This window comes from Montipora capricornis, chromosome 7 (genome assembly GCF_036669925.1).
Source record: "Montipora capricornis isolate CH-2021 chromosome 7, ASM3666992v2, whole genome shotgun sequence".
In the NCBI taxonomy this organism is placed as follows: Eukaryota; Metazoa; Cnidaria; class Anthozoa; order Scleractinia; family Acroporidae; genus Montipora; species Montipora capricornis.
The window spans coordinates 17,389,546-17,412,535 of NC_090889.1; the positions used below are offsets into that span (position 1 = coordinate 17,389,546).

A 22,990-nucleotide genomic window follows, 5' to 3' on the forward strand; every position below is an offset into this window, starting at 1 on the left:
TGAAGTTTGGTAAGGCTTGACAAAATTTGGTGGGAAAGGACAGACGGAAATGATGACAGATTTTTTACGCAAAATAAACAAAATTGCCCAGTGCGTACGGGCCCTATCTTTCCTATTTTTTAAGTGTTTACGATGTGTCTGGCGCGTCCATTTCATTGCGTCTTTGAAGTGTTTGCGCGGGTATTTCAAGGTGTTTAATTTGCAAAGGGTTTCATACGTCAATTTCGAATCTGTTACTCAGTAGTTTCACACTGTTTGCTATGTGTCTCGAGCGTCTAACTCTGATCTGCCTTATGTGCTTTTCTCATGCAGTGTTTCTTAAAATGGTGAATTTGCTCTACAACGGTTAATCAATTCAAATTTGCTTTTGTGGAAAATAAATAGTTGCGCTAGATTGAGAAGATTAATCAATATTTCATGCAAAAGGACGCTAACTGAAGACTGGATGTGAATGATGTTTTCTAACAAATGCAATCCTCAGTTGGACTTGAGTAAAAGTTAATTTTCCTTTCGTTTTGTAAACCAACATGGCCGTCTAATCACGTGAGTGCAAACCAAGAATAGAAAGTAAAAGACTTTGAAATCCTCAGTTAAGAAATTTCCTGCCCTGTGGAAAAATACTCATGTTTTTTTCATAAATCTACAGCCCAATTAAAAGACAGACGCCTGAGTATCCTTGGCCAAGTTACAAATGGAATGTTAGCGTTGTTTAATAATCAACATAACAAAGAGCATCGAATTTGGCAAAAGGCCATTAGGGATTTCACGTTGACTGGTCAAGGCTAAAAATAGTATTCTGTTTCCCCGTTAAGTCTCCAAGAAGCCTGGGGTAAGGGGGCAGTCGAAGGGAAACTCGCGTGATCCTCGCGTGATCCTCGCGAGATCTTCCTACAGTCATTGCCTCCTAATGATGAAGCTGAGCAAGCAGTATCTATAGACAGTCCACGATCCATTTCCGAAATGATACATACCATATCACTTGTAGTACTTTAGATTGATAAGTAAAACCATCTTACAACTGGTAATTACAATCCCACGGAAAAAAATTCATCCTGTCCAGCCAATTGCTGGTTTTCACTCACGTGATCAACAGCCATGTTTTTCGACGAAAACAAAAGGAAGCATTTGCATAATAATAGAGTTAAATTCCCGGAGGATTTGGTTGGGGCACCAACATGGCCGCCTTTTCTTTCTTTAGGGCACCAACATGGCGGTCGTGACGTCATGTGAAAACCGAGAATACCTTCAGTGCGTAACATCAAAATCGCTGAGATAAATGCCACAATGGACTTATTTACCGGTATACAAAATCATCGCCAAGTTTATCACATCCGTGATTACAAGAACACAAGTGAAATTCGCAAGAAAAGAGGACAAAAAGGAAATTGGTCAAGCTTCATAATTTTATTCACATTCATGTCCAAAACTTGGGTTTTAAAGTTTTCAAAGTTAACCCCTGGAGCCCTCAAATTATGCGTACTGATCGACTGATTCTTTCCAGGTTGCTTGCACCTAACGTAACACGTTGGTGGAAAAAAAACTAGCGAAAAACAAGCAAAACTTAAGTCACATTTTCCCATTGTTTTGGAACCGACATGACCATCTTATCACGTGAGCGCAATGAAAGAACAGATTAAGAAGATATTGGATTAGAAAACTATCACTAAAATATAATTAATTACGGTAAATATACGTTACCGCCGTGTATTAGGACTTAAAATTTTCCACGACACGTCAGTCTTCCTACGAGGAGTCATTTTAAAACTCGTAATTTTCTTAGGTTGCTCAACAAAATGAAAACTTTTTGCAATTAGTTGAATCCCTGTAGCATTGTAGCATGAAGTTATATAAATTCTGTAGTGTGATTGGCGAACGCAATCACCGGAAAAGGGAGAGAGAGAGAGCCTGGATTTGGCAGAAAGGCTTTTCGATACAAAATCGATACAGTGGGAACACTGAATTAAAATGCAGAAGTGAAGTCGACTGTCTAGGCGCTGTACTTTGTACAACTAGATTAGTTGCAGGACAATGAAGACCTTGTATTAAAGCATTAAAAACAAAGACTGGCAACTGGTTTCCTTAATTTGCCATGGAATGTTGGTGAAGTTGTTCAATATCAGTCAGATATGGGTTGCCACAAAGGCATATTTTGAAAGGCCTTTTCGTAAATAATGATAAATCAAAAGCCAATACCAAGAGTCACTTTCTACCTCTACATGTTCCAGAGTCCCTCGAGTCCTAGAATCTCAAGGATGCAGGGTTCCAGCAGGTAACTTAAATGAGAAATAAGAACCAGAGACCCCAGAGGAAAACAGCTCTTAGCAACCAACATTTGATACCATGACAAGTCAGGGATACAACCCAAGGTCATATTTGTGAAAGGCGACAAGTGTCCTAGCCAACGCGCCAACTTCGTTCCCAATCAAAGACATCGTTGATCTTGTCTCCCTTGTGAAGTGTTCAAGTCCTTATACGGTGGTGCGTCGCCACAAATGGCGACAATTAAAGGGCCGCAACATACAATCCACTCTGAGAGGCAAGCGTTTCTGCTGGTTTTCTGCGCAAATGCGCAATTCAAAATAAAATTTGGAAAAGTCTATCTCGAAAAAAAAAGGAAAGTAAAGGAACTTTGTTTAAGTGTCTAGTCGTTCTAGCGCTGGAGCAAAAATTGGGGACACTGTAAACTGAAATTAACAATGAAAGTAAATCAAGTCAAATGTTGGTTTTTCGAGGAGAAGGGAAACCGGAGTACCCGGAGAAAACCTCTCGGTGCAGAGTAGAGAACCAACAAACTCAATCCATATATGACGCCAAGTCTGGAAATCGAACCGGGGCCACTGGAAAAATACGAGCCCCATCTGGGACTCGGATTCTTGCGAGTTCCCAATGGGTTCAATACCTCAAATGAGTTGGTCGAAAACAACTTTCATTAAGCGAGTACTAATTAATCAGAACTTAACTAGATGCAAAAATGCAGTTAGTGATCCCGCTTGTCACCACGTACGGTTTCGAGAGAACGAAGCTTCTACTCACTGAAGAGAAGACGATATTTTCTAAACTCTCTAAAATATAAAGAATTTCGCTACAGAACAAACCTAACGGATGGCCAAACATGGCACAGTCGCTTAGCGCGCGGCATTGGTGAAAGAGATCCTGAGTTCGATTCTCGCATCTCGGATCCTTGTTTCGATTTCTCAGATTTCTTTCCTTTCCGTGTAGCTAAGTAGCTTTAAATACCCGTAAAACGGAGCAGTGATGGAGAGGGGGGAGTAAAATGAGCGCACCGTCGACCTCAGGTTTTCCAGTTGAATTACTGTTACGAGTTATCGACGTTAACTAACCCCTGAACTGCTATTTTCCTCGCATCAAAATAAGGTCGAAATGCGCTAGTTTTGCCGCCTTCAAGCCGGGCTTGTTGTTGGAAAAGATGATTTTTTTGGTTTTATATTCAGCACATCATACATCAAATCATTAATTAAATTACCCTAGGATTGTAAAGAAGTTTGTTTTTGCCGTTATCTCCGAGCATTTACTATCCCAAACAAGACATGCAGTCTTCTATGCAAATATTTAGTGGGTTCTTTCAAGTCCGACTGAGTTTGATTCATCAATTGGGGAAGACCTTTGATTTGCCGTCCTCGTCTGAGAAGACTAGAGGTTCTAACCATGTACAGATGTCAGATGCAACACTTTCTCCTCACTTATTAAAAGCCCCTAGGAGTTGGTCAGCGGCCGAAGTTTTAACACACCATCTCCCCCTCAGTAGTAGGATGCATGACCGAAGAAGCCAAGTAAGAACTTATTTTGATTCCGGAATTGCGCAGGGAACTGGGGCGAGTTTCAAATTTGAACCAATCGATAAACTGACAGCATCACATGAAAGATAGCATTGAGATTGACCATCTGATACATCAAACGGAGGCCAAGTTACAGACCTTAAAACATTGTTAAAAATCCATACAAACGTCTCTAATTTTGAGGTTGCGTTCCCCAAAACGATATAAACTCTTAAAATTTTAAGATTTTTGTAATCTTCATAAAAATAGGCAAACAAAGTGATTTTCATCTCAAATATTTCCAAATAGTAGGTCCATGACAGGATTTTTCAGTTACCCCAAATCTGATAAAATCTTTTAAGAGTTTATATCGTTTTGGGGGACGCAACCTCAAAATTAGAGAAGTTTGTATGGATTTTTAACAATGTTCTAAGTTCCGTAACTTGGTCTCTGTTCGACCTAAATGCATCAAACTTGGACAGATGGCCAAATTCAATGTTATCTTTCATGTGATGGTGTCATTTTATCAATTGGTTTCAAATTTGAAACTCGCCCGCAATTCCTGAATGGCCTATACAGAATCTTCATTTATTCAGATTTACTTCGCTTTTCAATAACATGCGGACTCTTTAATTCAAAGGTCAACCGACAAATGCGTTTTTCGCTACCGTCAATCTAATTTTCGGCGGCTCCTCCGAACATCCGACTACTGTCGAGCGCGTAGTAATCAAATCACATCGTTGAGCCCAGTTCAGTCAACCTAATCGGAAGCTGGGAGGAGCCGCCGAACATTTGATTGACGGTAGCGAAAAACGCATTTGTCGGTTGACCTTTGAATTTAAGAATCCGCATGTTAATGAAAGACGCAGTAGAGGAGGTTCTAGAAGAAGAAGAAGAAGAAGAAGCAAATCTAACCACGGAATGTCATGAGAGCTTGTATATGGAGCGCTTCATGTACCACGCGGAAATAACGAGCTGTGTCGTCCGAGTCTTGTCGGAGCAAAGCGACCCCAGAGAGAACCAGTTTGCGTGCTATGACAGGAAACGGAGTGAAGAGACGAAAGGCGCGAAGGCTTAACGTGATACTGAAAAGTTTCGTACGAATTTGAACCTTTCAGCACCAATGTATTAGTACTGTAAATTAAGGTGTCCGCGACAGTGGCTACAGAAGACAGAAGGCGGAGAATATTTGATACAGCAACAAGTGTATCTTTTTATCCAAATACAACTAAAGGATTTGAAAAAAAAAAGGGGTTCTCTCAAGGCTAGTTAATCTGCATGCATTTATTTTTTGCGGCTAATACAGTAACATGTAGGAGTCATGTTGATGCTGTGCCGAGCAAGCGGAACAAAGATTATACAGAATACATCGGACTTACTATTAAAGAGTTTGTCCTTTCTTCAAGGTGAAAACAACAAGAACTGACACATTTAGGAACATGGGAAAAATAAACTGAACTACCGGAAAATGTGGCTCTTTGAGAGTACACGTCCCCCAACAACAAAATATTAATTTCAATATACACATAAAAATCTAGATAAGCATTTAAGCATAAAAATTAACGAAATATGTTTTAAACAACGTTTCGATGTCGCCAATGATGACATCATTTTCGAGTGACAAAACAAAACCTTTAACCTGACTAATTAATTTATGGGGTGTGAGGTTAAGCAAAGAGAGATGTATGTATGTTAAGTATGTTCAAATTAAACGAATAGTTTTGGGCGAATAGAGTCCGATTGCGTGTTCAAGCTTGGTTTCTTCTTTACTGTCTCAAAAATTAGACAGTCTAGTTTTCTGTTGCATTTCTTCAGGACGGTTGCCGACAGTTAAATTCCGTGCTCCTCCTTGAAATTAAAGTGCTTTCCGATTGCTGAAAAACGGTGTTCATCAATACGTTGGTGCAAGTACCGGCTAGTGTAACCGATATACTCTCTCTCATTCTACCCCCAACCCCCAGTCCCTCGGAGAGCCTGCTCGCGTGCTACAATCTTGGACATTTCAAATTGAAAATGAAGACCACCCCTCCCCCCAATTCCAATGATGAAAAAATGGCGGACTCCAACATGCACGCGGATTCATCATTGATTTTGCGGGGAGGGGAGTGCTAATTTTTCATTTTATTTTGTCCAATATTGTAGCATCGCACAGATCACATTGATAATTATACACCACGCATTGTTGGTTAATTAGAGGAGGTTTCGGTTCAAGCAGTTTAAGAAAAATCGTCAAGACGTTTTATCGACAATGTTACTTCTTTAGCGCATGTGCAGTTTCAACTGGCATGTTACTTTTATTGGGCGCTTGCAAACTGAATTTTCCGTTACAGATAATGTTAAAGCAAGGAGTGACTGATACGTTCCCAAGCTCAGGTGCGTACAGATTGAGATTAGTATTAAATTCTGTTAAGTTCAAATTTCCACAAGCGGTTTATAAATCAAATCCATATATTAAAAACCCGACAAAACTCTGAAACCGAATTTAATTGGATCAAATGGAATCGCGACATTTTCAGGATCTATGTTGTAATTTTAAGTGGTTATCTCTGAATGATGAAAGGTTGAAAAGATTTTCCACACAAATGTCCTTTTTTTCTCTCCAAAGGTCAAGATAACAGCGGTGTAGCGTGGAACGTGGAACGTGTGACGCGTCTTAACACGTGTTACTCATGTGAAGACACATTGGCAACAAAATATAAGTTCCGTCACGCGCCGATATTTGTGCAAGAGAACGTCGACGCTCGACATCTTCAAGAGCTACTTTTGAGTCCTTTATGAAATCTATTGCATGTATATTAGAATTTCAAGATTATATAGTCCATAAAGTCACGAGAAGCAAGGTAGAAATGCTTTGTCATGGTTCGAGCACAAACAAGAAAGAAGCATGAGAGAGTCACGTTGGTGCTCAGAGCGAATAAAGCGTAAGAGTTAGGACTTTGAAACCGCCGGCCACACTCCAGTTGCCACAATACATTGGCGATTCTTTTCGTCCTGAATAAATGCCTATGCAATACGCCAGACATCGATAAAAATCGCTTTGAGAGCCTTAATCGTGAAGATCGCTCAACACTCAGCTTTCGATATTTCAAATGTCGAGTGCGAGTTCGTAAACCATCGCGCGATTTACATCTTCCAGCCGAGTTCTAAAGCACCTTGCGGGTGGCATGTCACGCAGAATTCTACACCTTTGATAATTGTTCTACTTTTTTTTTTAAAGAAAAACAAAAGATGCTAACTCTCAGTTCGGCGAAACTCGAGAGAACCTCCTTCGAAACCATTGTATTCTGTGAAGTGCTATTAAAATTGTACATTTCAGGAACAGAACACTTAATCGCAGTCACGCAATATTTGCAGAAGTATAATTCCAAAACACGCAGTAATATGGCCCACGGGAAATCTCATTTTTGCTTTGCAATACAATGTGCAATATCCTTTTGCGAGATTAATGAAGAAAGTTCCGTTTTGAATTGATTTCGTGAGAAAATATTCCCGTAGTTGTGATGTAAAAATATTATTCAGAATGACTTGACGCTAACAGCGACGAATTTATCATCAAAACATTTGAAAAGACAAACTGAGGCAATATTCTTGAGAACGCTTGATAACTAAACAGCGAATATGAGAACTAAGAATAGCGATCAGAGATAAATCTCTAAATGTCACTCGCGTTCATGTGAAGCTAAGTACGACGAATTAACTCGTAAAATAACTTTAAACAACAATAAGAGCAAAGTCCTGTTTTGTTTACGTCAGGACAAAAAGCCTGCAATTTTTAAAACGAAAACCTAATGAAAATGGTGGTATTGCCACAAAGTTTGTTTGTTTGAGGAGTAAATGGTTTTATTTCCGCTCTGGCTGAGTCCGTCTTTTCCGTTTTGCGTTAAGACAAAGTTCATTCATGCCAAAAGGTCACGCAACCGTACCGGCGTATTATTTTCCCGGCGATTTGATTACAACATTTGTACTTGAGAAAACTGGTTGAAAACGTTGATCAACATGAATTCCTCGATTGTAAGTTGTGAAATTGTCATCGATAATTTTCGAATAAAACCAAATAGAGAGAAGACTGCTTGTACGGTTTCAGTTTCTCTCTATTACGGTTTTGAGTTGCAATGTTGTGCGTTTCTCTTCCCGGTGTTTTAAATTGCGAGCGAGACCTGTTTAGTCAAATAATATTAGAGCATGTCACTTAAGGTTTAAAAAACTCCAAATTGCGTGGCAATTCTGCCCTTAAGCTTAATTGTGAAATAAAAACCAATTCACCAATTTTTCTCTGAATTGATATCCACAATGAAACTTTGTCAAATCTTACTATGACTAACCTGAACTGTCGATTGAACTACTCCTCGACAACGAACGATGAGAATACTGCGGACGAATATACTGAAAATTGAATAGCAAATATCAATACCTCTAAATTAAAGTTAGCAAACTATTCAAAACTCACATGAGAGCAGCGAAAAAAATATCGTAATCACAAAGGCTGTTGCGTGCGTGCAGAATCCGCAACAAGCGTGGTCGTTACCTCGATTAATTCCCTTCAAAAGTTGACGCTTTTTTTACCCCGGGTTTTGCTAAATTTCCCATCATTAAATAACTTTTTAATGTTTCCAAGTAGTAATAACAGAACCATTGTCACAAAATTGAGCTTAAATAGGTTTATAAAACGCTCGTATATAAGAATACCGTCCGTCGTTCGCACGAAGGTAACTTTAGTGACAATGGTTCGGAAACAAAAAGCTCCTCTAAACAAGTGAAATTGATTCTCCGTCCGCTTGTATCACATCACCCTTTTCTCTGATCTTAAACAATTAAACGAAAAGAGCCATGGTATCGCTTGTTAATTTAGCATTTGTGTTTCAGCTTCGTCCCAAAATCGCGTGAGCAATAGGTTATGAAATACATCAACTACAAGCATAATTTCTCTCCTCGACGCGACCGGATGTCGCAAATCAAGGAAAGGAGAGTAAGGGACAGAGAAAACTTACTTTTCTACTTGGAGTATTAGATTCAGGCTCTGGTTTAGGAGTCTTCGCCGAGTAAGAGCTGATGGCGAAAGAGTTTTTCCTATTCCACATAGAATCCGACATGATGAAGTGATTTCGTTCAACAAAGGTCGATTCGACGAAGCCCTACCGGCATCATGTATATTTCATTACTCATCGAAGTTGCAATGTCCTTTTATATAACTCATCATAATGGTTTACGAAACCGAGCCTTCAGTATATATTGCCTGGTGATGTCACATCACTGTGGCAACCGCGCGGGTATTGGAAAGAGACAAAAAACAGCCTCAAAGGTGATATGGGAATTTTAAATGGCAAGTTTTGAAACGTAACTTTAAAATATTGTGACATATTTGGGCACTGTATTATATTCGATTGTTTTTGTTATAGTATTATTGTATTTATCTGCGTTGCTTTATCGCAAAACTCTGACTCAAAAAAGATGAAGCGAGATGCAACAATAATAGTTTCGTGATCTTGCCATTGGTCGTTGACTGATGAAAGGCAATTTGCAGTTTTAAATACAAATATTACTTGGGAAACTTAAGTACAACGGCAAGAAAAATATTTCGAGTGTTAAAATATTGAGGACTTTGGAGTCATTACAAATTTTGACTTTTTAGGTTCCAATCTCATTGCAGTATCCAGTTAAGTTCAGAGTCAGACAAATAAGCCACATCACTTTATAGAGGTTTATATTGACCTTTATAGTGATGGTTTATTCCTTGACAAGGTCACGAAATATTTTTTAGTTATTTTTTAGCCGTTCTTTGTTCGTCTGGTTAATAATAATTTCGGATTCTCGTAAGAAATTATGAAGCCAGTGTACTGATCTTATTTTAATTCGTTCAAAGTTCCACCACAAGTCAAAGATCGCACCGATCTTTTCAAGACCGATATAAATAAATTAAAGGGTTTTCGAGCTGCCCACTCAGGTCCAACATACAGTTACAACGTCTAGTAGTCAATACTTTTTAAATCTAATACTTGAACCTGGACTGATTAAGTTGACCGCGATTATTTTAAAAGAGATTAATATTTAAGTTTTTGATTAAATTGGATGAAGATTAAGACATCAATGAAAACTGGAGCGAGGAAGGACGGACGGAAGGAAGTTAGCAGGAAACTCTCACAGAATGTTTTGAAGAGATATCGAAACAATCTCTGATTAAGGCTCTTCACTTAAGTAAAAATAACCGGTTCCTTGTGATGAAGGTTTGCAAAAGAACAGAGAAGAATACGCTAGCACACTACGATAAACTTGAAAACAAAGCCTTAATCCTGTCACATGCTACCGAAATATATCAAGTGGTGAGGAAACACAGAGGAAGCACTGATTATTTCGAAACAACAGTTTCGAGAAATAGAATGTTGGGGACCTATTATTAGGTACCCAAGGGAGACATTAACAATATAATGACGACATATCTTGAAACAGCCATCGATTCTGGTAGCATGTGACAGCGGGCGATATAGGGCTAATAGTCTGAAAAAACGAATCACAAAACACCTGTAACGATATCTACGTAGTATCTATTGAATATCGATACAAGTGATGACGATATGAGTGATGACGCATGGAAGAGACCTTTCGTCTCAATACAAACCAAGATCCTATATCAAAACCAACATTTTATTTTGACGTATGCTCCTGCTAAGAACAGCAGTACCTTCGATAACACACGTGGCGCGCCTTCTCGAAGTTATGGCGCGCGAGGACACGCAAGGACACGAAGGGTACGTGACTGAGGTGATCACTCTTCTCTCTTGAGCACTTGCCACGGCGACTACGAATGACGTTTGGGAAGACGTACCTCTCCTCTGGACACACACACACACACAGGGACTTGTCAAAAATTAGCAGGGGAGGGGGGGGGGGGAGATTTTTAGTAAAGCGGCGAAAATAAAATGACCCTCCCTAGGTAAGGAATTAAAATGTCTTGACCTTCACCTGGAACTTACCGTAAAATTCTTTGACACCCCCCTCCAAAAAAAAAAAATTGTTATACATTTGTAGAAGAAAAATGGTTCAGTACAAACCTAACATTCAAGTGATATCTCTGTTGGAGACAGGACCAAAAAAACTTTTGCCTCAACAGGATGACAATAGTTTCTAACACCGGAAATCAAGATACACGCACTGCGTTCAAAACTATCAACAAGTTGGCTTGTTCATATGCCAGGAAATATTTTGTATGGCATGATTTTCATATTGTACCTTGTTTGTATTCGTGTTATAACATAATATTAAAGCATCCCTTTATGATCACAATGGCTCACTTTCTTGTGACCCTCCCTGTTTTGCTGTCTATTTTTTTCATGGCCATCCCTTTTGAAGGGCTCAAAAAACTGTGACCCTTCCCGGTTTTCCACCCCCACGCCCCCCCCCCCCCTCCCCTGCTAATTTCTGACAAGCCCCTCAGCTCACAATTTCTACGACCCGAGATAAAATATCCCAGTAAATGTCTAAAACCTACGGAACGCATATATTGGTCCCCATTACATCCCATGAGTACTAACGTTTCTGCCGTGTAACGGCATATAAGGACTAAAGAATTTGTTCACGATATCTGGGGAGGCAAATGTGGTGAGTCAATGCAATATATCACATGTAAAAGTAGCTGCTGACAACAAGCTATTTAAGCACCTGGCTTTCACACTGTATTTGCTTGACAGGACCCATGACCCGGAGCCTACAACTCTACTGTGTTCGTGTAACGGCGTTTTCACAGAGCGATTTATTTTTAGATTGAATTTCCCGCGAACGAGACTCCCACAGGAGCTCGATGACCAATTACAAGAAATTAAGCTGACGTCATAGGGTCACCGAACCAGAGCTGCCTTTGTTTTTTGACCTAATTCGCGGGAAGGGCTAGTCTAAAAATAAAACTACTCGTGAAAACGCCATTTCACAGACGCTGTATGAAAGTTGCACGCTCCAGATGGGCTCCTGTGCTTGTTTGATAAATAAACAAAGAAACACCTCTAACTGTCAAATCCCCTCTTACACGTGGTCTTAATGAGTATCGAAGCAAGTACTTGAGAGTTGCAAATCTTCTCTTACTGATTGGCTAAAATATCACGGCCGCGCCACAATCTCAAATCAGTGGGGTTGTGCCTCGATAGCACGCGTCAATTTTCCCGCTCTTTCGGATGCATGTGTTTGCTTGTCTTGGTACTATGCCGACGTCAGTGACGCTATTGCTTACGTCATTAACGCACGTGCTTGTGTGTAGAGGGCAAGTCGTAATCAACAAACTGGAGAGGGGACAGTTGCTCAAAGCCTGGTTAGGGCTAACCGTTGTTTAAGAGATACCAAAACCTATAGGTTTCCATGGTATTTCATTTATCGCTGGTTAGCACTAACCATGCTTCGAGCAACCAGCTAGGGCCAGATTGTAAGCCTTTTGCGTTTGATAATCGGCGAAATACTGGTCATCTAATAAATAAAGCTAATTGAACTGAGTGGAGTGCAATTTAATAATTTGGTCTGAAATCATACTGATTTCAAAATCGAACGAGCGCGCAGTGCGAGTTCGATTTGATATCACAAGTATGATTTCAGACCAAAATTGCACGACACAAAGTTCAATTACCACTTTATTACATCCATTTAGAAATCACACAATGATTATTTAATCGCTAAAATACAGGATTTTAGTCAGTGACAATATTTTATTGATCCAGTTGGGAACGAAAGTTGCAAAATTGGCCACACAGTGGTTTTCTTTGTCTTTCATTTTCCTGCAATTTGATTGGTTACCTTAAACAAGCCTTGAAATCTGATTGGTTGTTTTGTTTTAGTGGACCATTCTCATTGGCTGGGGAAATGGTGCGATTTAGAGCAAAAATAGGGCGATTTGGGAATAAATCGCACTGCTGAGAGCCAATCAGATTGCAAGGATCACCAGTGATTTCTAAATGGGTGCTATAAAGGCCAAAACACAATAGGCGCAACGACAGGTCTCTGCGAGAAGTCGCTCCGTGTGTACTACTTGCAAAACAAGTCGTTGCGACACGACGCCTGTTCGGTGCACCATCCCAGTCTCCACCCAAATAATAGGGAATTTAAGAAACGACGACGACTACGACAACGCCACAAAGCAATAACATCATTGGTTAAAAGAGCATAAATAATCGTGCTGCACGTGCAGCACGGATTTTAGCAAGTATGTTTGCGGTCCTCTGCATAACGACGACGTGAAATCACCAAATTTGAGGTTTTGACGACAACGTAAGCATGCAACAGAGAATCCTTCATCCTCTATTTTAACTTTGAAACCGCTTGAACGGATTTATTGTTAGGATACTTTGCCCACATTGTACGACGCGAACTAGACTGAATAATCGCGAAAGACTTACGATAGAGCCAAGTTATATTTTGAGGTGACATTTTCGTCGACCGTCGCCGTCGTAGATCTTAAATTCCCTAATGTTTACTGTCTACAATGGTTACTGAAGCGTGCTAAGCCTGGTTTTCACTAGCGAAACAAGCATAAACACAAGAAGCATACGCAAACTCAGTAGTTTGTTGTTCATTAGAGCCTTTTGTTAGAAAAATAGACACTAATTAACAACAAATAAATGCGCTTGCGTGTGTTCCTTTTGCTTATGCTTGCGTCGCTAGTGATGAAAACCAAGCCTTAATGTAGAGTGTCTAGATTTTCATTTAATTATATTATGTTCGCTGGTGCTGTTGAGGGTTTGACTATTCGCCCTTGTCACACGGCGGCCATATTGTCCCGGGAGACCAAAAAAGCTTTGTATTACCACGCCAAGCCTCACCCCCATGGTTTCCACTGCGAGGCTTGGCGTGGTAAAACAAAGCTTTTTTGGTCTCCCGGGACAATATGGCCGCCGTGTGACATGGGCGAATTATCGTCAATTTAGGACGCTTAGCGCTTGATAGGGATTATGGGAAATGAATATCTATTTTTAAAACCCGAACCCCCTATGCCTGAAGTCGCTGGGAACCTGGAAATGTTCGATTTATAATCCTTTCACTTAAACAGTAAACTAACACGTCGCTAACTGCCAGAACATAGTTTTTTTTTTTATATGCCAATATATTTTTTTCTTCCGAATGCCCAGGGCTGTAAATGTGTATTATCACTCGCTAAGAAAATGTCGGTTACCAAACCTGAAGAGAAAGCTAACCATTGTAAAATCAAGCACTAGACTTAACCACTGTTCAGTAATGATTTTATATACGTATACTAAATACTGTTGGTAAATAATCGTTACAATTATCAGCCAATTGAGCTTTAGTGGTTAAGTGGATAAAAACAGTTCCTTCAAAGTGGGTGCTTCGGGTTCAAATCCTGTCCGGGAATGTAACATTTACCTCTTTTCTGCTGGAACCCCCAAGAGCACCCGCGATCATAATGAAATGAAAATCTAGATACTCTGCATTAACAGGCTTCAGTTACCACAGACCTTATTGCAAATACGGCGGCCATTTTGATTTCTGTTTGAAATAGCTATTAAGAGATGCCCAGGGGGCAAATGCATATTAATTTGCCCCCTGAGCATCCCATAATGTCTTTCGAAACAATAGAAATCAAAATGGCCGCCGTATCTGCAAAAAGGTCTATTGTAGACTGTATACATTATTAGGCGGGAGATTGGGTTGGGTGCACACGCAGTAATATCGTATGAGGGGGAATGTGAACTAGTTTTGTAATTCAATGTGGTGGACCATATGGCGCTCTCTAATTGGTTCATTTATATCTTGTCGCAGAGACTTATCGTCGGAATTGTACACACAGTGCGACAACGCTGCTTTCGCTAATTTTAATTAAATTTGTCGCTGCGAGCAGCTTAACTCCCATGAGTCTCCAGTCGGAGAATCTTGAGCACTCGAATTTTTCCGAGTGGTCCCCGAGTATCACTCGGATTCTCCGAGAATTCCCGGATTTTTCCGAGTATTCCCGCTCATGTGGGAAAAAAAAAGATACGTTTCTTCTTTCATTTATCGGGGTTAGCATTTCACATTTAATCATCCCCGTCACTATAACTGCGAGAATACACTATTTTGACAATGTCGGTCTCAGCAGTACGGCCTGGCTCCAACGAGTCTCCGATAGCTCAGCGGTAGAGCATCGAAACTAATAATCGGTAAGTCAACGTAGGTTCGACTTCCACGAAGGAGCACTCGCATTTTCTCCGAGTGTACCCGAGTTGATCAACATCGGCGGCGTTAGCACGAAGCATAACTTTCTGCTGAGTGCAGCCCATAAGTTCTTTGTAAAATTAACAAATTGTACTGCAGCGGTCTTAAAGAGATTACACGATAAAACAGAGTTAAATATACCCTATTCCATGGCTGCCATTTTAGTATTTTTTTTGTTCGATCGCAAATTAGCCTCGTTCAAGGTTAAATATTCTTTTGAAGTTAACGTTTGAAAGCGAGGCCAATTTGCAAGGAAAGAAAATAATACTAAAATGGTGGCCATTTTGGAATAAGTTGTATAGGCTATTTCCGAGTTCATGTCTACCTTCTCTTCAAAGCGATTCTAAGTGCAAAGGTTTTCTTACGAAAATAAGTCTTCATTCATATGTATAGTAGAAATAATTACCATCACAACAACTTCACATTAAGACTAGCTTTGAAGAGGAAGCAGACATGAACTCGAAAATGGCCTAATATTCAGCGACAGCTGACTTTTAATGTTCGGTTTATTTGCTCAACGATTAGAAAATGATGGGCATATGCGAACGAGGCAAATCTTTCCTCTCTGGGCACCAGTTCCAATAGGGGAGTCTTTGTTTACATTTTTTGTCTAATTAGCGCAAGCCGTATCGTTTTCTAATCAGTCAGCCGAGATTAAAGTACTGAATATTGAAAGCGCATTGCATAATGAGCTATCTCTACAAATCTGAACGCAATATACGTCATAATCTCTGAGCAATGATGCTTTGAAAATTCGAAATTTTACAAATAATGTATCGGGTCGATACGACTTTTGAGACCCACGAATTTATCCGTTTTTGATGGCTAATAACTGGCTGTTTATCAAAGCTAAAAGGATTTAACTAAGTTCAACAAGTTCTTTTACCTTTTGAAGTCAATAGGCCTTTTGCAACTAACGATCACATGGTACAAAATCCGCCATGCTGGAGGGCAAGCTCGTTATTATTCTCCCACTGGGACATTAAAACAAAGGCAAGTCAAGCTTGACTGGTTCAGGTCTCTTTGTTTTAATGTCCCAGTGGGGGCATAATAATGAGCTTGCCCTCCAGCATAGCGGATTTTGTACCATGTGATCGTTTGTTGCAAAAGGCCTATTCGACACAAACTCGTATGTTAATGAGATAAAATGTAAACAATGACGTTAGCAAAGATTCCCTCGTAGAAATTTATAAATGGCGGCGTCCTTTTTATGTTAAGTAGAGCTACAGCCCTCATTTTGAAACAAATATTCCTTTGAAAATTGCTCTTCGTAGCGAGTCTAGTAAGGCTTATTAGCAGTGAATCAGAAGAATATTTTATTTGGCCTCCATTATGGAAGAGGTCTATTTTGGCACCAGTAAAACAATCCGACTACGATATGCAGTTTTACTTTTCCCGAGATCAGCAGCAGCTGTAAGAGTTTCCGTCGACTCAAAATACAGTTTCCCTTTAATTCCATTGCGCTGCTTTTCTGTAAAAAGTGCTTATTAAGACAAAGCAGTCGATTAATTGTTCCCTTCTCTTGAACCTTGTCCATTGGTTATGCGATTTCCATCACGTGCTTTTCGTCCGAAGATCATTTCTTGCATTCTGGACCTTTTCCCCAATATTCTCGTCTCTCTTCTTAAACACACCAACACCGCGTGTTGACTGAAAGTACCGCAATCTCTCCTGGTGATATGGCACAAAAGATCATTATCAGACAAGATAGCTCAGAAAGATACCGAGCCTTATCATATTGTAATCACTTGGCTCAGGACACAGATTTCGTTTGAACTCTTAAGATCGGTACATGCATGCGTTAGAGGTTCGCGAACGCCGTTTCGTAGCAAGATAGAGCAATCATTAGACTGTAAAATAAATGTAGCTAGTGCGGATATTTGAGATACACGGTCTATATGTTTTTATACTCGGGGCGTTTTATGGACACTGGTTTAGCCGTCATTAGTATAATTCGATTGTATGATTTTAATATCTCTGCATCATGGAATTCGTAATTTTATAGAATTTTGAATTTTTATTATCAATCATTTCTATTTCTTTAACCCTTTAACTCCCAATAGTGCCACTTATAGGTTTTACTCCGTCTAACGCCAGACGATTTTACTCGTCAATGGGGAACCCCACGGGGCTGAAAGGGTTAACAACAGCTACAATCTTGGACAGAATAAAATGAAACAGAAATGCCCCCTCTCTCCCAAATCAAGGATGAAGGTGTGTGAAAGCCAAAACGCGCCATTTTCCCATCACTGATTTTGGGCGGAGGGGTGGTCTCAATGTTCCATTTAATTTGTCCAAGATTGTAGATTCACTCAAAAACTATGTCCCCATTAACCCTTTCACTCCCAATAGTGCCACTTATAGATTTTACTCTGTCTAACGCCAGACGATTTTACTCGTCAATGGGGAACCCCTCGGGGCTGAAAGGGTTAATGTAAGTAAGTGAAATAAATAAAGTTGTTATTATTATTATCATCATCATCATCATTATTATTATTATTATTATTAATATTATTATTATTATTATTTATACACTAAGGGACAATGCCCATGGAAAGTCAACAAAAGAACACGGGGCCCGTTTTTCGAACGTCCCGAAACTTTTCGGGACTTTTTCGGGTGTGACAATGTGACAATTGTCACAGATCGCAAGAACGAGGATGACTTAAATCAAACTTCACAGTAATTTTACTTTTTGTAATCTTGACAACTTGTTAAAAGAGTAACTTTGCAAAAAGAGTGGATGACAGTTTTGTAAATGTCTTTTCGGGCCCGAAAAATTATCGGGACTTTCGAGAAACGGGAAAAGGAAAGGAGAGTTATTTAAGTGTCTAGTCGCTCTAGCGTTGGGGGAGTAATTGAGGACACTGTAAACTGAAATTAACAATTAAAACAAATCATATCAAGTGAAATGTTGGTTTTTGAGGAGAGGGGAAATAGGAGTACCCGGAGAAAACCTCTCGGTGCAGAGAAGATAACCAACAAACTCAACCCACATATGACGCCGAGAGTCCGGGAATCGAACACGGGCCACATTGGTGGGAGGCGAGTGCTATCACCATGACATCCATGACATACTACAGAGGACAGACCACAACACCGGGAACTTCATGTCCTGCTCTTTGCAAATAGCTTGTGGGTTGGTTCGTTCACGTCCCACAGGGTTACGAACATTATCGGGTACGTTGTGGGACGAGAAGACTATAGTGTCTAACCATTTGCAGATGCACACTACAAATGCAGCACTTTTCTCCTCGGTTATTCAAAGACCTTGAGTGTTAGTCCTTCCGGAGGTTTTGATCCCGCAACCTCGTGCACAACATTTCAATGCTTAAACAACTGTCGTAATGCATGAAAAACAAAAATCCTGGTTTGGACGATATCCGCACTTATGTCCAGAAATACAAATAATTAGATGAGAGCTCAATTTTGATATCCTACACGAAGTGCCCCACCCCCCCCCCCCACCCCCCTTAAAGGGCAGTGTCACGCTATATTAGTCAAAAATTTTCACAACACCAAAAGACGTCTTTGCATCAATGAAGACCAAAAAATGATGCTGTTGTTTTGTTACCAATAACCACTGAAGTGCACTGAAGCTATTCTTTGTTGTTCACAGCCAAGGATGGAGGGTATGAAAATGATTGAAACTTGAAAAAAATGTTTGGAGACGTTGTCCTCAGAAATTCGCCAGAAGTTTAATACGAATAGCTCTTTGTGCCATATTATATTTCGTATCACCTCAGTGTGTTATCAGGAATGTTATACGTGTGTGCGCTAGAGTACTAATTTAGATTTCTACCCAGTTTTGACCTAAAAACAGTAAATTTAGCATGACCGTGCTCTTTAAAGTCTAAGCAATTGCTACCTATTTCTGGCAATAAGGATACTGAAGTGTGAGGGTTACCTCTACTTGAGGACTGGAATTCACTATTACGCCATTTTACCATATTTGGTCAAGAGAACGCGCAAAATATGAGACTGTTACCGGGCGTTTTCCATTTACCAAGAAATTCCGGAAATTCCGGTTGGGACGTAAATGGAACACACGTTTTTGGTTCGTTCCACTGGAAAATTTCCGGAATAAACGGAACTTCTGAAAAGGTAGTCCTGTTTTCCCGTTGGAAACTTTCCGATGGAAATGTGTGTTCCATTTACAACTTTTGAAAGGTCTTCCCACTTCCAGGCTATTCACGGCCACATTTTTCAAATTTGGCGCGTAGAATCGCAATCACTGGGCGGCGAACGGACCTGAGTTAAATGGAACACGTTTTCCACCCGATGGAAATTTCCACCGAAATTTCCGGAAATTTTGTGTAAATGGAAAACGCCCACCGTAATACACTGTAGTGTCCCGGTTTGACCGGCTTAGAACAGAGCAAATACGGACGGAACGTCAGTTTTTCAATGAAAGAAATTTTTTTCAACACGATACAAAGCCTGAGAAGTTAGCTTGTCATCGCTTGTCACTCGTCATTTCGTTTAAACAATCAAATAAAGGACATTTGGCTGGCTTTCTGTGCTGTTTACATCGTTCGCAAGCGCCCTGCAGGACAGATTATGCATTTTTTTAGAAACACTCTTACCAAATAAAATTGAAGCAAAATAACACATTTTTGTAGTGGAATAATAAATCTCTTATTCGATGGTTTAACATATAATACTCGTGGACACGTTGCTCATTGCCCGTATTTTTATGAAATATGTGTTCGGTAGAGTCAAACTCTTCTAAGAATTTCGGTTTTACGTTACAAATAGCTATAAATTTCTTTACTAAAACATCACCTAAAAGATTCGGCAACCATGAAAAAGTACTCCCTTACGTTTTCGGAGAGGGTATTTTTGCAATTTTTGGCACTTAAAAAGGTCTCCTAGCAGTTTCGGATGAGCAAATGGTTCCCTGGAGGGTAACGTTCAGCTAGCAATTTCCGAAATGAAGATTTCGTTCCCTAAAATTTTCGGACACTTCAACTTTCAGCTAAGATATCCGAAAAGATCAAATTCTTCTTGGTGATAAAAACATCTCTCTGGACAGTCTATGTCTCTCTAGGCTTTTCGCTTAATTTGCTCGTTGGATGCCCTTGCAGAAGAGCAAGGTGAAACTTCGCGACGATTACAAAAATCGCTGTGCATCTAATTTCCCGGAATTCTGAAAAAAAATCTGGCTTAAGAAGTTGCTGCTTAAAGGGGCTAGGTCACGCTATTTTAGGTAATTTTGTTCCATTTTGTTAATTACGAGGTCTACGTCAAACCTCAAACTTGCTGTGCAGAGTACCGTAAAAATGTCTGCTTAAATGCGCGCAGAACGATTATTTTTCTTCTTATAACCAATGACATTGTTGTTTTGTGGCGTTCTCGTTTGACGACCGCGTCGTAGATCCCCAAGTCCCCGCTATTACTCCTCATTCTACTCACCAGTTCCTGATTGGCTCTGTAGGTTTTTCGCTTGATTTCCGGCCATTCATTTAAGAGTCTGTGTTCAACTTCCACTTCAAATTTCTGATCATCGGATAAAGGCGCTGCGAGCCTTAGATAAAAATAAATAAATAAGACGTTAAAAGTTAGCACTGTTCTGTGGCGCTTCAAGTCGTCATTGAGGAGCTTGCGAATCGACAACAGGGAGCTTTAGCAAAGACAACGGCGACGGCAACGATGACGTCACAAATTTGCATATTTAGAGGACAAAAACAAAAGCCTTGCACGCCCTGCACGTGCATTTTTGTCCATTTCTTTGCTGTCGTCAGCAAAACAACAAAAGGGACTTTAAGATCTATGACGGCGACGTCGACTAAAACGTCACCTCAAAATAGAACTTTGCAATATCGTAACTCTTTCGAGATTATTCCATATCGTTCACGTCGTAGGATGTGAAATAAGTATCCCAAAAATAAATTGGTACGAACGGTTTCAGAGTAAAAATAGAGAATGAAAGATTAACATTTGTACGCCCGCGTTTTCGTCAAAACCTCAAATTTGGTGATTTCACGTCGTGATTATGAGGAGTAACGCATAAATATGTGCTTAAACGCGTGCCGCACGTGCAGAACGATTATTTTTCCTCTTTTAACCAATGATATTGTTGCTTTGTGCCGTTCTCGTTGACGATCGCGTCATAGATCTTAAAGTCCCTAAAGAGGTTTTATGGAGAACGTCGGCACTTGGAATAATTTTTCATTTTCTTCCCTAAATTAAGCGCCACTCATAACGGTTTCATTCCTGATGGACTGTCACACCTTTGTCTTATGAAAAAGCTTGGAATAGTCGCGAAGTGATTGCAATAACAGGAATTTATGTTTTGAGATGACGTTCTCGTTGCCGTTCCCGTCGTCGTTGCTAAAGCTCCCTAGGGAGCTTACGAAACGACAACGCCAACGGCGACGACGACGCTGAAAAACCATAGGTTTAGTGAGCAAAAACAATGGCTCTGCACGCTCTGCACGTGCGTTTTACATTTTGGTACATTTCTTTGCCGTCATCTCCTAAATAACGACGTGAAATGACCAAATTCAAGGTTCTGTGGAGAACGTTAGAACATGACGATGAATTTTCAGTTCTCTCTCTACGCTTCCAACCCACTCATATCAGTTTAATTCCTCGGCAGTTACTACACATTTTTAAGGCGAAACGACATGAACTAGTTTTGTAGTGATATGAATAACGCGAACTCGTATTTTTAAATGAAGTCCTCCTAGTCGTCGTCGCCGTCCTGGTTTCGTAAGCTCCCTCCTAACGTTTGTACGACGGCGCCGTTAGATTGCGTGACATGCCTACTGTACGCCTATATGGGCACTTGAAGGAGTCGCGCCAAAATCGACAACGTTGGTGAGGGCGATTAGCCGACGTCCAGAAGGCGAAAACTTGCCGCACGCGCACAAATATCGTCGTCCTAACCTCGAATACTGTCAAATTTCTACAGAATGGCGCAGGAATACGACGCCATCTTGCGAACGTCATCGTTTCGAAAGCTCCCTAATTGACGACGTCATCGTCACGTGACTCACCATTATGCGCAAACCTCAACAGTGGTTCAAATTTCTCCAGTCTGGAGAACATTCTCCGTACACAAGAGAGGATGAAGTAAGAGAACACGGGCCTCTTCCAATAATAGTTTTTGAAAAATATAATTTTAGCTACGCAGCTATTTTTAGAGAGGCAGCTGATTGGCCAGTTGTATGACGTAATGAAATTTTGAATATGCGCGGCATTGGAAACGAGAACTTAAAATAGCTTTGCGAAACTAAAAAATTGATTTTTTAAAAACTATCACGAGAAGAACACTCTCCTTCCACCAATGTGGCCCGGGTTCGATTCCAGACTCGACGTCATATGTGGGTTGAGTTTTTTGGTTCTCTACTTTGCACCGAGAGGTTTTTCTCCGGGTACTCAGGTTTTCTCCTCTCCTCAAAAACCAACATTAGACTTGATTTGCGTTTATTGTTAATTTCAGTTGACAATGTCCCCAATTAGTGCTCCAGCGCTAGAAAGACTAGACACTTAAAAATAACTGAAGTTTCTTTCCTTGACCTCATCCTCTCTTGACATACATACATACTTGGCTTTTAATGACCGATGGAAACATACAATGATGCCACAAAAAAGAGAACACCTTTTGTAGGAATCCCAACTGGCTACTCAAATACTCTTACTGTTTAGAGAGGCGGCCTTCTAAATTTCTGACTGTTTAAGCAATAAAGGACGTTTTCCGTGTTTCCATAGCCTCATCTAAACACGAGGGGGAGTTGAGAGAATTCGAGACAGTTATGCAAACCCGAGACGCTGTCGAGGGTTTGCATAACTGATGAGGCTATGGAAAATGTTTCTCAAAGATAGTTAAGCAAATGAAGGAAAATGCTGGTTTTTTTAACTTCTTGATTGAAACAGATTTTCTTGATACACGCTCATATTTCCTACCAGCCAATCAAAACGAGCGTGTGACAATACATAACCAATCAAAATTCGTGTGATATCACAGCCGTGTTTCTGCGCAGTCAAAAGTCACCCTTGCTTACTCTCATCTAAACAATCATCTAAACACA

The 22,990-nt window shown here is 40.2% G+C and overlaps 2 protein-coding genes across 3 annotated transcripts in view; both read right to left on the reverse strand.

Moving 5' to 3' along the window:
- LOC138055252 (putative adenosylhomocysteinase 3) overlaps positions 1 to 8,972 on the reverse strand; it is a 33,718-nt gene extending 24,746 nt beyond the window's left edge. The window contains exons 1-2 of one of the 2 annotated variants that reach the window (XM_068901229.1): positions 8,765 to 8,972; positions 8,099 to 8,159 (exon numbers count right to left, since the gene is read on the reverse strand). In XM_068901229.1, coding sequence (XP_068757330.1) covers positions 8,099 to 8,159; positions 8,765 to 8,866 — 163 coding nt within the window. In that variant the 5' untranslated portion in view covers positions 8,867 to 8,972. The remainder of the gene's footprint in view (positions 1 to 8,098; positions 8,160 to 8,764) is intronic. The other variant, XM_068901231.1, reaches the window with a different exon arrangement.
- A 7,281-nt stretch (positions 8,973 to 16,253) lies between these two features.
- Positions 16,254 to 22,990, reverse strand: part of LOC138055253 (uncharacterized) — a 14,699-nt gene continuing 7,962 nt past the window's right edge. Inside the window, exons 6-7 of the mRNA XM_068901232.1 lie at positions 20,370 to 20,481; positions 16,254 to 16,625 (exon numbers count right to left, since the gene is read on the reverse strand). Of these exons, the coding sequence (XP_068757333.1) occupies positions 16,509 to 16,625; positions 20,370 to 20,481 (229 nt within the window). The 3' untranslated portion in view covers positions 16,254 to 16,508. The remainder of the gene's footprint in view (positions 16,626 to 20,369; positions 20,482 to 22,990) is intronic.